Raw genomic sequence first — 10,910 nt, 5'->3', positions numbered from 1 at the left:
AATGAGCAGAGTACTTCACTGTCTTACTAATGTGTGAGGCTTTTCTAATGTTCCTCCCTGAAACTTAGAGCTCTTGCAAGTATTATCAGTCTACTTCCAGCTGTTGAATATGGGTGCGTTTCTTCAGCTATCTTGTTGTGTCCTTCGTTCTCTAGTCCAACATTTCTCATGTTCCTGTCTTGCAGTTGCTGTTATCTAAGCCTTAGATAGTACACTTGTTTCCTTAGAACAGCTCTTCCTGTTCTTAGCCATGCAATCTTTAGCCAGCCTTTACTGAATAATACTTCATGTAAAACCCGTTAGTCTGGAGCAACATTGTTAACTGTACACATGTAGGACTAAATGAGCATAGGGAGATTCTTGGCAGGTACTTTCTGTCCTTGTCTCCTCTAGTTTCCCTGTTCTTGCACCCTATTAATAATTAAAAACTATATGAGGTTCTCTGGAGCCACACTTTCTCATGTTACTTCTCAGGAAATGAGAAGTAGGGGGAGCGTAAGGGATAATTGTGCTCCAGCTTCTGGGAAATTGTTGCTTCCAGCTTCTGGGAAGGTGAGGAATGGCCCTTGTACCCTGTTGCCTTTGCCTTGTGGGGTAGGGGAAGGTTTAGCCCATGCATGAGTTGCACTGCCCATGGCTGACTGCATCAGGGATTTCCTGCTTGCTTTTGCAATGAATTAGGAACTTTTAATGAGGTGTGAAGTGAAAGCTATGGGCTTGGCTCAGGAAGGAGGATGCTTCTGACTCCCTTGAGTACATATGCTGCTGCATTTGCTGCAAGCTCCTGTAAGTGCAGCCTGCTCACTGCAGCGCTGGATCACTTGCCCAGCAGTTCTGAAAGTACATTGATATGAGAATCGCTGTGAGACTTGAGTTTCTGCACCAAATCTGGTAAGCTTGTAGACTGGGAAAGATGTTGAGATGGACCCAGTGGTACTCTAGTATCTTTCCTTAGAAGATGAACAATATGGCTGTTTTGACACAGAACAAAGTTTAAGGTGAGGAAAACCTAAGTAATGCACCTTCTAAAAATTCTTAAGCAAGACAATCCTTAGTAGGTTTCAGTTTTGTTCAGAACTAAATCTATTTCAGGTAGATTAGGGCAAGGTTGGCAGCTTCATCATAATATAAACTTTAATATCTTATATTAATAAATTCTGCAGTAATGTTTCAATATTTTTCATAAAAACTACTTTAACTGCCTTCAGTTGTTCAAAAGCAAGTCTTTTTCTTAAAGTGAGATTTGACAGGCCAAACAGCATTTTCTTCGTCTCTATAAAAATGTAGGTCAGGTTTGAATCAGTTTAACAAAAGCACATAACCAGTTACCTTTATTTTATGAAAGGAGAAATTGAGGGAGTGATGCAATTAACATCCTAGCATCTAGCTTTTTCTGTTGCTTCAGTTCTGTCTTTGTGGTAAGAAGAATCTGCTTAAAACAAACTCATGACTGAGAACCCCCTTAATCTCTGAATTCCTGCTTACAAAAGTACAGGTTCAACTCTAGTGAGTCAGAAGCACTTACTAAAATTACATTTTAGGTATCTCAGACTGGGCATAAATTGTTCCCTTACCAGGCCACTGGTTCTCTCTTAGCTGAATTTTGGCTGAAGAAACATAAAACTCGTGCTCAGTACTGAGGGGCTCTTAGCAACTGTGGTGCTTGTGTAGCTGTAAATAAGGCTATGGGCTATTTGCCTCAAGTAGAACTTCAGAGGAATGCTTCGTTTTAGTTTAGTGTTGTGTGTGTTCAGGTTGTTGGTTTTTTTTTTAAAAGACTTAGCTACAAGGATTTTGACTTTGCAGAGTAGTTAATGTGCTTTTATACCTCCTTGGAGACATTGTTTTTGTGCTGTGTTCGTTCTCTCATTCCAGTATTCTTCCCTTTCATGGGCACTTACAACGGCTTACACGTGGAGGGGATTACACTTTTACAGTGTAATTGTTTTACAGTGTTTTCATAATACTCTGACTGTAACCAGGCTTTTTGCTTGTGAAGGCTGCTGTCTACTGTTACCTAGCCGCAAAAATATTCCCTGTGGCTTACGATCTTTTGAGGAGGATAAAGAAGGGAAGAAGAAAGTTCTGTAGGCCTTTGTCTGAGCACTGTTTCATTTAAACATGTTTTCCACTGACAAGATACTGACCAATTCAGAGAAATACATTATCCCCTAAACTTCTGTGTTAAGCAGTATTATATCCACGTGCAGCCCTTCGCACCCACTTTTATGGGAGGACTATACACAGGTACAACTGCCTTGGAAGTGAAACACTTTCTGCTGCAGTTGGAAAAACTTTGGAAATAAAGTCTGTGCTACGTGGAACTGGATTGCACATAGCTTGCCATAAAGGCTGTGAATACTTATTTCATGCCGGGGCACATGCTCGAGACTCCCCTGTAAAGTACAGGAATGAACTTGCACGGGGTCTGGCTCGCAAGAGTTGTAGTGACCCTAATCGCTCTAGAGCAGTGGTTTTCAAACTCTTTGATTTGTAGATATATGGAAATTTCAGTAAGGATGGAAAACTATGCAGGTCTGACAGTTATTTGTTATGGCTTTATAAAAAGTCTCATTTGTAGATCCCATTGTCTAATGCCATGGCTTTGAACTTACTACCCTTTCTGTTGGTTTGGCTTTTTGGAGAACCAGCTGCCCTTCAGCATCACTTGTCATTCTGTAGAAAGAATCTGCTCTGAGATACTCAGACAGACCTGGGGGAAAAACAGCCTCATGAGCCAAGCGGCAGTGGGACCCTTGGTCAAGCGTAAAGGAGATGAGCAAGTTTTGGAGGCCGTGTCAAACAAGTGGCAGCTTGAACTCTTCGTTTTGTGCTGTTGACAATAGCAGAGCAATGCAGCTGTGATTTGATTTTGAGTCTTAGAGCTAGACAACGATGTACTAAGTGGAAAATTGGTCCTGATGATTTAGTACCACCAGCTGATGAGATTAATAATTACTTCCAATATCATCTTAAGGTTTTAAAATGTGATAGGAAAGACCTATGGGAAGTTGCCACTAGTTCAGAGCTTCATCGTGTTTCCTGACTTGTCAAAATGCATCATTCTTCAATGCTTGGTTATGTTGGAGTTGTGACATTTCTAGGACCACATTGTTCCTTAGAATTAGTCGAGCATTCTAGGGATGATTGGCCATAAAGTATATGTCTGTAGTACAGAAAGAAATCTGTTCCCAAAAAATTCGGAATGAAGATCCACATGGTCTTAGTTCAGGTAAGCGGCTTGTATTAAGTGTCAACCTAGAACTCAACTTTAGCTGCATCTCAAATTAAAGTCAAGCTTCTGCTGTTTTAACATACTAGGTAACATTAGTTAAGTGGTAAGAGTCAAAATGTGCTTTGTACAGTGTACCTGTAAGAGTCTTGGTTTGTTTCCAGAGGCTCAGGAGGTCTGTGTTCTGTGGTTACTACTGTTCAGTGTGTTGGTCTAGCCCATTGTTTTCACTTACGTTACACAATACTCACATTTTTTGTCCACGACATGGAGAGTGCTGTTAACAGTTTTTAATGGCCTCTAAGTGTTGCCCTTCTTCCTTCCAAACACTCTGCACAATGTTGCACTGGTGTATATAACAAGCCACGTGTAAAATACTAGCAGTTTCACAGCCTTGGGATGGCATCCCAACTGAGGCACAGAGAGCTTAAACGGTCACTAAATGGACCTGCTGTAACTAGTATCTCCAGATGCCTTTGTTTAGTCTGGCTTTCTATAAATGGGAAGATGCCACATGTCCTCTTTATTCACTTATTGTTATTTGGCTTTCTGAGGAGCCACAGAGATTTTTCTAGTTACCAGCGGAACTCTATCCATATGTAAAATTACATGGCCCTCAAAACCTTGTAATCTCACTGCCTATGTTTGTATTCCAATGATCCAAATCCAGAGCACCTACAGAAAATCAGGCAAGTAGAGAATAGTTTTATCAGAAACAGAAAAATGAGAAAATATCATAATATGTTTTTGTTGAAAAAATGTAAATGCATTTTGCAGTGGTGCAGAAGCAGGGAGGAGACAGGGCTATAAAAAATAAATCAGTATTAATAGAATGTACACAGAAAAGGGACCGCCATTTTCATGCTGATAGCGCCTGATAGGTGATACAGTCCTTGCCCTGGAGGAAATTACTGACTCTGAAGGAATGCTGTTCACCTCCTGTGCTCTCAGTAAGCTTTTCGCTTCTTTGCTGAGAATGCTAGCAAAAGGAACATTATTTTAATACTAGTATGCATAAATATGCCATTACAGATTCAATAATCTCTCCATGCACATTTCAGGAAAAACCGCTGCAAGGATCTGGACTGAAATGTTGAAACAATTCATGACTACAAGTAAACCTGCTAGCATGGATTCTCTTCTTGAGCCTTACTGAGACAACCTGAACTGGGGCTGTAATGATCAAGAACTGGAAAGCACTAGTACTAAACGAAATGGATATGCTAAACAGAGCTCTAGGCCACGTTCTGACAAAGAGCAACATGCCTAAGTGGACGTGTTGCATGTCCACAGCCCCTTCTCAGTTGTTTTACACTGGAGAGAAGGGCACAGTTCCAAGCATCAGAATTTCCCGGGAGGCTGCATATTGGCCTTTTAGCTAAGTCTCGCCTGTTTCTTGGTAAGAAACCGTTAGTGGAAACTCTAAACGGTGCTGAGAGTCCAGGCAGCTCTGATGAGTACAGTAGCACCCGAGCTGCTAGACAAAAAGGGGCCGCGGGACACCTTGCACACCTCTCTTTTACAGGAAAGATAGCTGTTTGCATTCAGAAGAGGAACGCACTTTCAGCTACGCCACTGCAGGCTGCTGGGGCCAGACAATGTATGGCTCAGTTTGATGGCTCTTAGATAGTTTGCTCTTAGGCACCCAAGTCTCGCCTTGTGGGCAGCTTAAGTACATAACTAAGATCAGTAGATTTTGTTTTGACAAGGACAGTAAGAGCATTGCAGTGTTCAACACCAAAGCATCAACTACCCTTAATAGGTTTTTAAGGGTCAGGTCCATAACCTCTTTGCTAAGCTTCACATGCTTCTTGATTAAAGCTGGTAGACAACAGTGGAAATAAGAGTTGGCCTATTTAGTCATGCAAAACGAACCAGGGTGAATACAGATTCCAGTACCTGTCCGGGTGTCTGCATAACAAGAAAAAAAAACACAAAAGCATGTAAATGGATTTGTGACATGCTTATTAAGTGTTACTTAACAGAGGCTAAGGAATGAGTAAGGAAACAGAATTCCTGACTGCTGTATTTGGGCATACAGACTGGCAGTGCTCTGGTGCCAACTTCTCTTGCTTCTGTAGCTGTTTTGCAGAAGCGTGCTCTGCCTTAAATACAGCACAGGAAGCACCTGTCAGCAACTGCTGGGCAGACTCAGATCACCAAAGTGGAGTTCACGGAGAGTTGAACATAAAGCTAAACTGCTGCTGACACTGTTCATTACAGAAATCTTCGGTGATTGGTGATTAAGAGATGTCAGCCCAGCAATCTGGATTACTGTTACAGTTTTACGTTATGTCAGCACTAGATGGGGCTGTTGCTCCACATACTTTTTACTGAAAATTTATATGACACCCCCTTTGTGAGAGGAAATACAGGTGTTTTGGTGTGGTTCAGTGTGGGCTGTCTGGCTTCTGCTGCAAGCCTAAAGCATCTGGCTGGGCTGAAATGTGGTGGATGGTGAGATGCATGAAACAAAACTCATAATCCCCACACACAGATTCTCGATGTAAAAAAGTAAAAACACCAACCTAAAATACACACAAATTATTTCAGTAGTAAAGGAAAAGTATATTCACCTTGCTGTGTCATTTTTCAAGGAATATGCATTGTTGCTACGCTGGTGCATATCCCTAATTCTCCTCTGGTTATCATCACACAGCTGGGAGGAAAATCCTGGGGAGAAAGAGGCAGACCCAGCCCATGCAGCCAGACAGATTCCCTAGGCAGAGTACATGCTGTGCTCCCCGCTGCAACCTTCGGTTCTCCCTTCCCAACTTCTGTCCCTACCACTCATTGCTGTTAGGTGTTTGTGGTCACATGCGTGAGAACTTTCAGGGGCAAGAAAAAGGGTGGCAGAGACAGCAAATATCCCTGACACCCCTCCTGCAAACTCATTCTGTTCCTTCACAGGGGGGCGACCCGCTACCTCAGCGTTAAGCACCCTTCCTTGAGACTAAATTGGTGCGCAATGATTAATAGCCTATCATTTGTCTGCTCTTTGGTGAGGAGAAAATTAAAGTGCTCTTAATGGCATTTGTTGACGGTGCTGTAATGCCTTCTGCCTCAGCAGTTACACAGAAAAAAAAAAATCATCTTCCAAAATTCAGAAAAGAAAACTGTAAAGTGATGAGACTTGAGGACTAAAAAAATGTTACCGGATGCCTCCTCTCCTTACAGCTACGCTCTCGGATCGTGGCCCTTTGCTCTGAAGAAGCACAGTGTTCTGACAGACTCACCTACTGTAGCCTTCCGGTCACAGGGAAATAGGATTCAACTTTACATAAAAGATACAACGTCACTGAATGTCACAATTAATGAGCAGTATTCTCTACTCTCAATGGGACTTCTGGATTCAAAAAAAAATTTTTTTTTTTTTTTTTTAATACTGGCCACTTGGTTTAAATGTCTAAATGAAAACTGAGCTTTCTGGAAAATCTACAGTCAGTCTATACTTAGCATCTTATGGCCAAAATGTCACACAAAGTCACAAAATTCAGTACATTCCTACACAAGCTGTTAAAGCCACTGCCTCTTCAAAGAATTTGGGTTTTAATACAGAATTAAGAGTGAAGACCACATAGTCAAAGGTACCAAAGTGACAACATGCCATTAAAATTCCTCTAGAGATTAATCAAAGTGTAAATTTCCTCATGCTGCTGTACCATTTTGCCCTGCCTTGGCTGGAATGAAGACCTTCTCGTTCTCTACAGCTCCCTGACAGGAGGTTCTACTGAGGTGGGGGTTGGCCTCTTCTCCCAAGTAACACGCTATAGGACGAGGGGAAATGGCCTCAAGTTGCACCAGGGAAGGTTTAGACTGGACATCAGGAAAAATTTCTTCACGGAAAGGGTTGTCAGGCATTGGAACAGGCTGCCCAGGGAAGTGGTTGAGTCCCCATCCCTGGAGGTATTTAAAAGATGGGCAGACGAGGTGCTTAGGGACGTGGTTTAGTGGTGGACTTGGCAGTGTTAGGTTAATGGTTGGACTCTATGATCTTGAAGGTCTTTTCCAACCTAAATAATTCTATGATTCTACCCACTGGAAAGTCAAGAGTAGAGTTCGAAGTTTATGTTCTTTACCATTTGTACCTCTAGAAATGCTTAGTAGCATTGAAAAAAAAAAGTTAAATTTCCTACGTATTTGTCACTTCAGTGCAATAAACATTCTGTCTCAAGAGAACACATTTTAAAATTAGCAAACTTTTGACAGATCATTTAGATGTGATTTAGATCTTTAGATGCCTCTTCAAAGCAGATGGAGATGCTCTCACTTGCTACTTGGTGCTTACTTTCTAGTTAAAAGAGGCTGATTTTAATGAAAGGGAAGATCCTTCTCAAAAGTGGCACTGACTTCCATCTACGATAAAATATTCATTTATTCATTAACCGCAAGCCACAAGGTGGTGCTCTTAGTCCACATTGTGACCACAAAAGAAAAGTAATTATTTTTTCTTTCTTTTTTAATATTGCACAGTAGGAACATAGGGAGAAAAGCATGTTTTATAACATGGTTAATTTGGTTTCTGCAGCAATCCCACAGACTACACCACACACAGTGCAGTCTATAATGGCAAACAATTTTTTCTTAAATGAGATATGCTACTTTCAGAGGGTTTGAGAAGAACACTCACTCTGGGAAAACTAGTCCAAAGAAATGGTTAAAAACCCAAGGAAACAAAATGAAACAACTACAAATGAGCTATTTGATTAATAAAATTCTGTAACTGAACACCTGGTTGGCAATCCCACATCAAACTAGCTCAATCTACCTGCAAATCTGGAATTGCACCCCTTTTTCATTTGGAAAAAAAGTAATTCTTCAGTTTTCCTTGAAAGGCATGTGCTGGTGCAATACCACTGCGATGGTCCCCGGTACCCCCTCTGTTCCCCCTCCAATTTGTTCAGGTGTCAAAGAGTTCTACGTATATTGATGACAAAGTGAGTATCATCTTCCAGGAAGAAAGTCACGGAAGGCATGTAAACTGTGTATGCACACACGCTACAAGGATTACTGATGAGCATAATAAAAATAGACACATTGTTACCTTTTACCTTCAACAATATAAATATATATATGTGTGTAATCTCATTAAAATACTTCCATAGATGTATACACAGAAGTAGTTGTTAGCAAGATGAAAGCCAATCCATTTCCCACCGTGTCTGTGAAACCTCCATGGCTGGAAAACAAAATGGAGTGATTTTCTGCCAGCATGACTGAATTCAATTTATTCCTTTTTTTGCTCTTCACCTTTAGATTCCATCAGCACCTCTTGCCACTTCTTCTCCATCTCTTCTTTGCAACTCAGGAAGGCATCTTCCAAACGCCTCATGGAGTTGGCCAGGTCTGGGTTGGTGCGTATGACTACCATGTCATACGCCATCCAGGTTGCCTGCACTACAAACCCAACAGATAGTACTAAGCCAGGAATTTTGGCTAAATAAAAGCAATGGCTGATTCAATAAACAAAAAAAAAGGGCATGAATTGTTATCAGCTCAGATTTTCTGTTGGAGAAAGGTTGCTGTAAAATAAAGTGGAAACTCCCCATAGAAATGCTCAAGATTAAATAAAAGATTGTTCAGTATTACTTCTTTATAAATGTGTCAAAATACTTCAGAATAGAAATATCCTGATGTAAATTACAAAAGGGAAATAGACACTACCTAAAAATCACAACAAAACAGGTAATCAAAAAGAAAGGTTTAACAGAGTGTTTTAAAATAAATGAACGAAAGAATCCTCTCTCCAGACCAGTTAAAGTCAGGAGGTATGTGTCAGGTGAGGAAGAATAAGATCAAGGAGGCTGCAGTATAGGGATGAAAGGTTTTAAGAACAACCTAAATAATGAAATTGGTTTTGAAATAAAGACCATCTGATAAGGCAGAGCAAATAGCTTTAGCACTTATTTCATACTTTCCCTTTTGTTTTACCATAAGTTGACTGTAGTTTTCACTCATAAATTGTGTTTAATTACAAACAGTTTAATTAACAGTTTTCATCTATTCCTGTTAGTTGCACACAGTTTCTGATAACATTGTTGCAGAACATGGAGAGGATTGTGCAGTCCTCTCCATACGTACAGGACTGAGATTAAATCTGCAGAGAAGTCTTTATTCTAGCTGAGGAATTAAACACGTCATACCTGAGAGGTACTATGTATCCCACCATTTTTCAGAATTAACTCTCATTTTACATACTATGTTTTAATAATTGTAAATTAAATACCATGGTATTATTTCTGGTTTCAGCCACCACTCTGAACTGAGCATCCATCACCTCTTAATTTTCAATTCTGAGCCATCTGAAACTTCTAGATTATTTGCAGGCTTTCTCCCAATTAAGAACATAGGGCATTAGTTGATGGTTTCTGCTTACATTTCTATCACATGGAAGTTTACAGCAATAAACATAAATAATAAATCTTCAATGTCTTCATTCTAGTACACAAATCCGTATCATTGTTCATAAAGACCTGTACCTGTTAGTTTTTCCATTTCCTCCAGAAGTTTTTCTAAGTCCCTGTTCAGGTCCTCCACCATCTTTACCATGTTATCATAGTTCCCTTCCTGAGGTTCTGACTCTGCCATCTACAAGGAAACCAGGAATTTCATACTTTCTTTTGCTTTGAAGCGAGTGGATTTTCACAGTTGAGAGAAAGTAACATTGCAATAAATTAAAAAAACCCAGACCAACAGGTATATAAATATTAAATTTACATGCAAATGCATTAAGAATCTGACTTTGGAGTTACTGGCCATCACCTGTATGCTGTGTACTATTTTCAATCCATTTTGAAATTAATATAAGTAGAAAGAATTACACTCAAATATGCTGTGTTTGTGCCAAATAAAGATTTTGGCATCAGTAACAGCAAAGATCACTGTGTCAAACATGTCATGAGAATTTTATTATCATGTTATAGTTGTCCTCAAGCTTCTCTCCCAAATACTCTGATGTAATTTAGAGCAATTCCTAATTGTTGGAGTTAATTGTGAAATCCCCATTTGTATTCAGTATGTCACACTTGCATGCTATAGCCGGGTAACTACATACACTAAGTTCTGTCACTATATAAGCAGCTAAGAGCATATGATTTACTGACCTCTGCTTAAGCTGTAGGTAGCAAGATTTCAGGAACTAAAAAGGCCTGGGGCAAAAATACAGATTTAGAGGCCCAGTTTACACAGTTAGAAGTTTCAGAACCTCGATATTAACCGAAAATGTGACACACAGCCTTGCCTTTAATTTCCTTTCCTGAAAACCACTGGTGGGTGGGACAGGGCTATGAAGAAGGAGACGGAAGAGCTTCGCTGTAGCGACTACACACATCAGGCAAGCAGGCACAGCCTTTGTCAGCTTGCTTTTTTGCTTAGGTACGGTTTCTCAAACTCAGTTAGCGGGTATCCATTTTCCGTTATTCTGTTGCCGGTAATCGTGGAAGGAACGCAACCGTTTGTAACGGCTTTACGGCATTTTAAAGCAACGCCGAGCCATAGCAAGGCGCTGGATGCCCGAGGGTCTCTTCACGCAACCCGCTTCCTGAGGTAACTGCGTGCCCTTCACCCCGGAGACCCTAAAAAGGCCAAACCCTTCTGGTGCCCCGACGGGCACGCTCTAACCTCCCACCGGCGCTGCCCCACGCCCACGGCGCCGGGGCCGCGCCCGAGGGCCGTTTGA

General features: G+C 40.9%; 1 protein-coding gene across 1 annotated transcript; it reads right to left on the bottom strand.

The window, feature by feature from the left end:
- Positions 1-8,459: 8,459 nt before the first annotated feature.
- SYCE3 (synaptonemal complex central element protein 3) lies at positions 8,460-9,820 on the bottom strand. The gene is made up of 2 exons (XM_009636517.1): positions 9,712-9,820; positions 8,460-8,629 (listed from the first exon to the last, which is right to left on the bottom strand). The coding sequence occupies exons 1-2, from the start codon at positions 9,818-9,820 to the stop codon at positions 8,460-8,462; spliced, it is 279 nt and encodes a 92-aa protein (XP_009634812.1).
- Between the last annotated feature and the right edge of the window lie 1,090 nt (positions 9,821-10,910).

This window comes from Egretta garzetta, unplaced genomic scaffold, assembly GCF_000687185.1.
Source record: "Egretta garzetta isolate BGI_Z169 unplaced genomic scaffold, ASM68718v1 scaffold293, whole genome shotgun sequence".
Lineage (NCBI taxonomy): Eukaryota > Metazoa > Chordata > Aves > Pelecaniformes > Ardeidae > Egretta > Egretta garzetta.
The sequence above is the reverse complement of the archived record's forward strand: the minus strand, read 5'-3'. Positions and strand labels throughout refer to the sequence as shown.

Coding starts and splice junctions, on each gene's coding strand:
- SYCE3 (XM_009636517.1), bottom strand. CDS start 9,820: ATGGCAGAGTCAGAACCTCAGGAAGGGAACTATGATAACATGGTAAAG. Junction 8,630..9,711: donor GGAAATGGAAAAACTAACAG/GTACAGGTCTTT, acceptor TTGGGTTTGTAG/TGCAGGCAACCTGGATGGCG.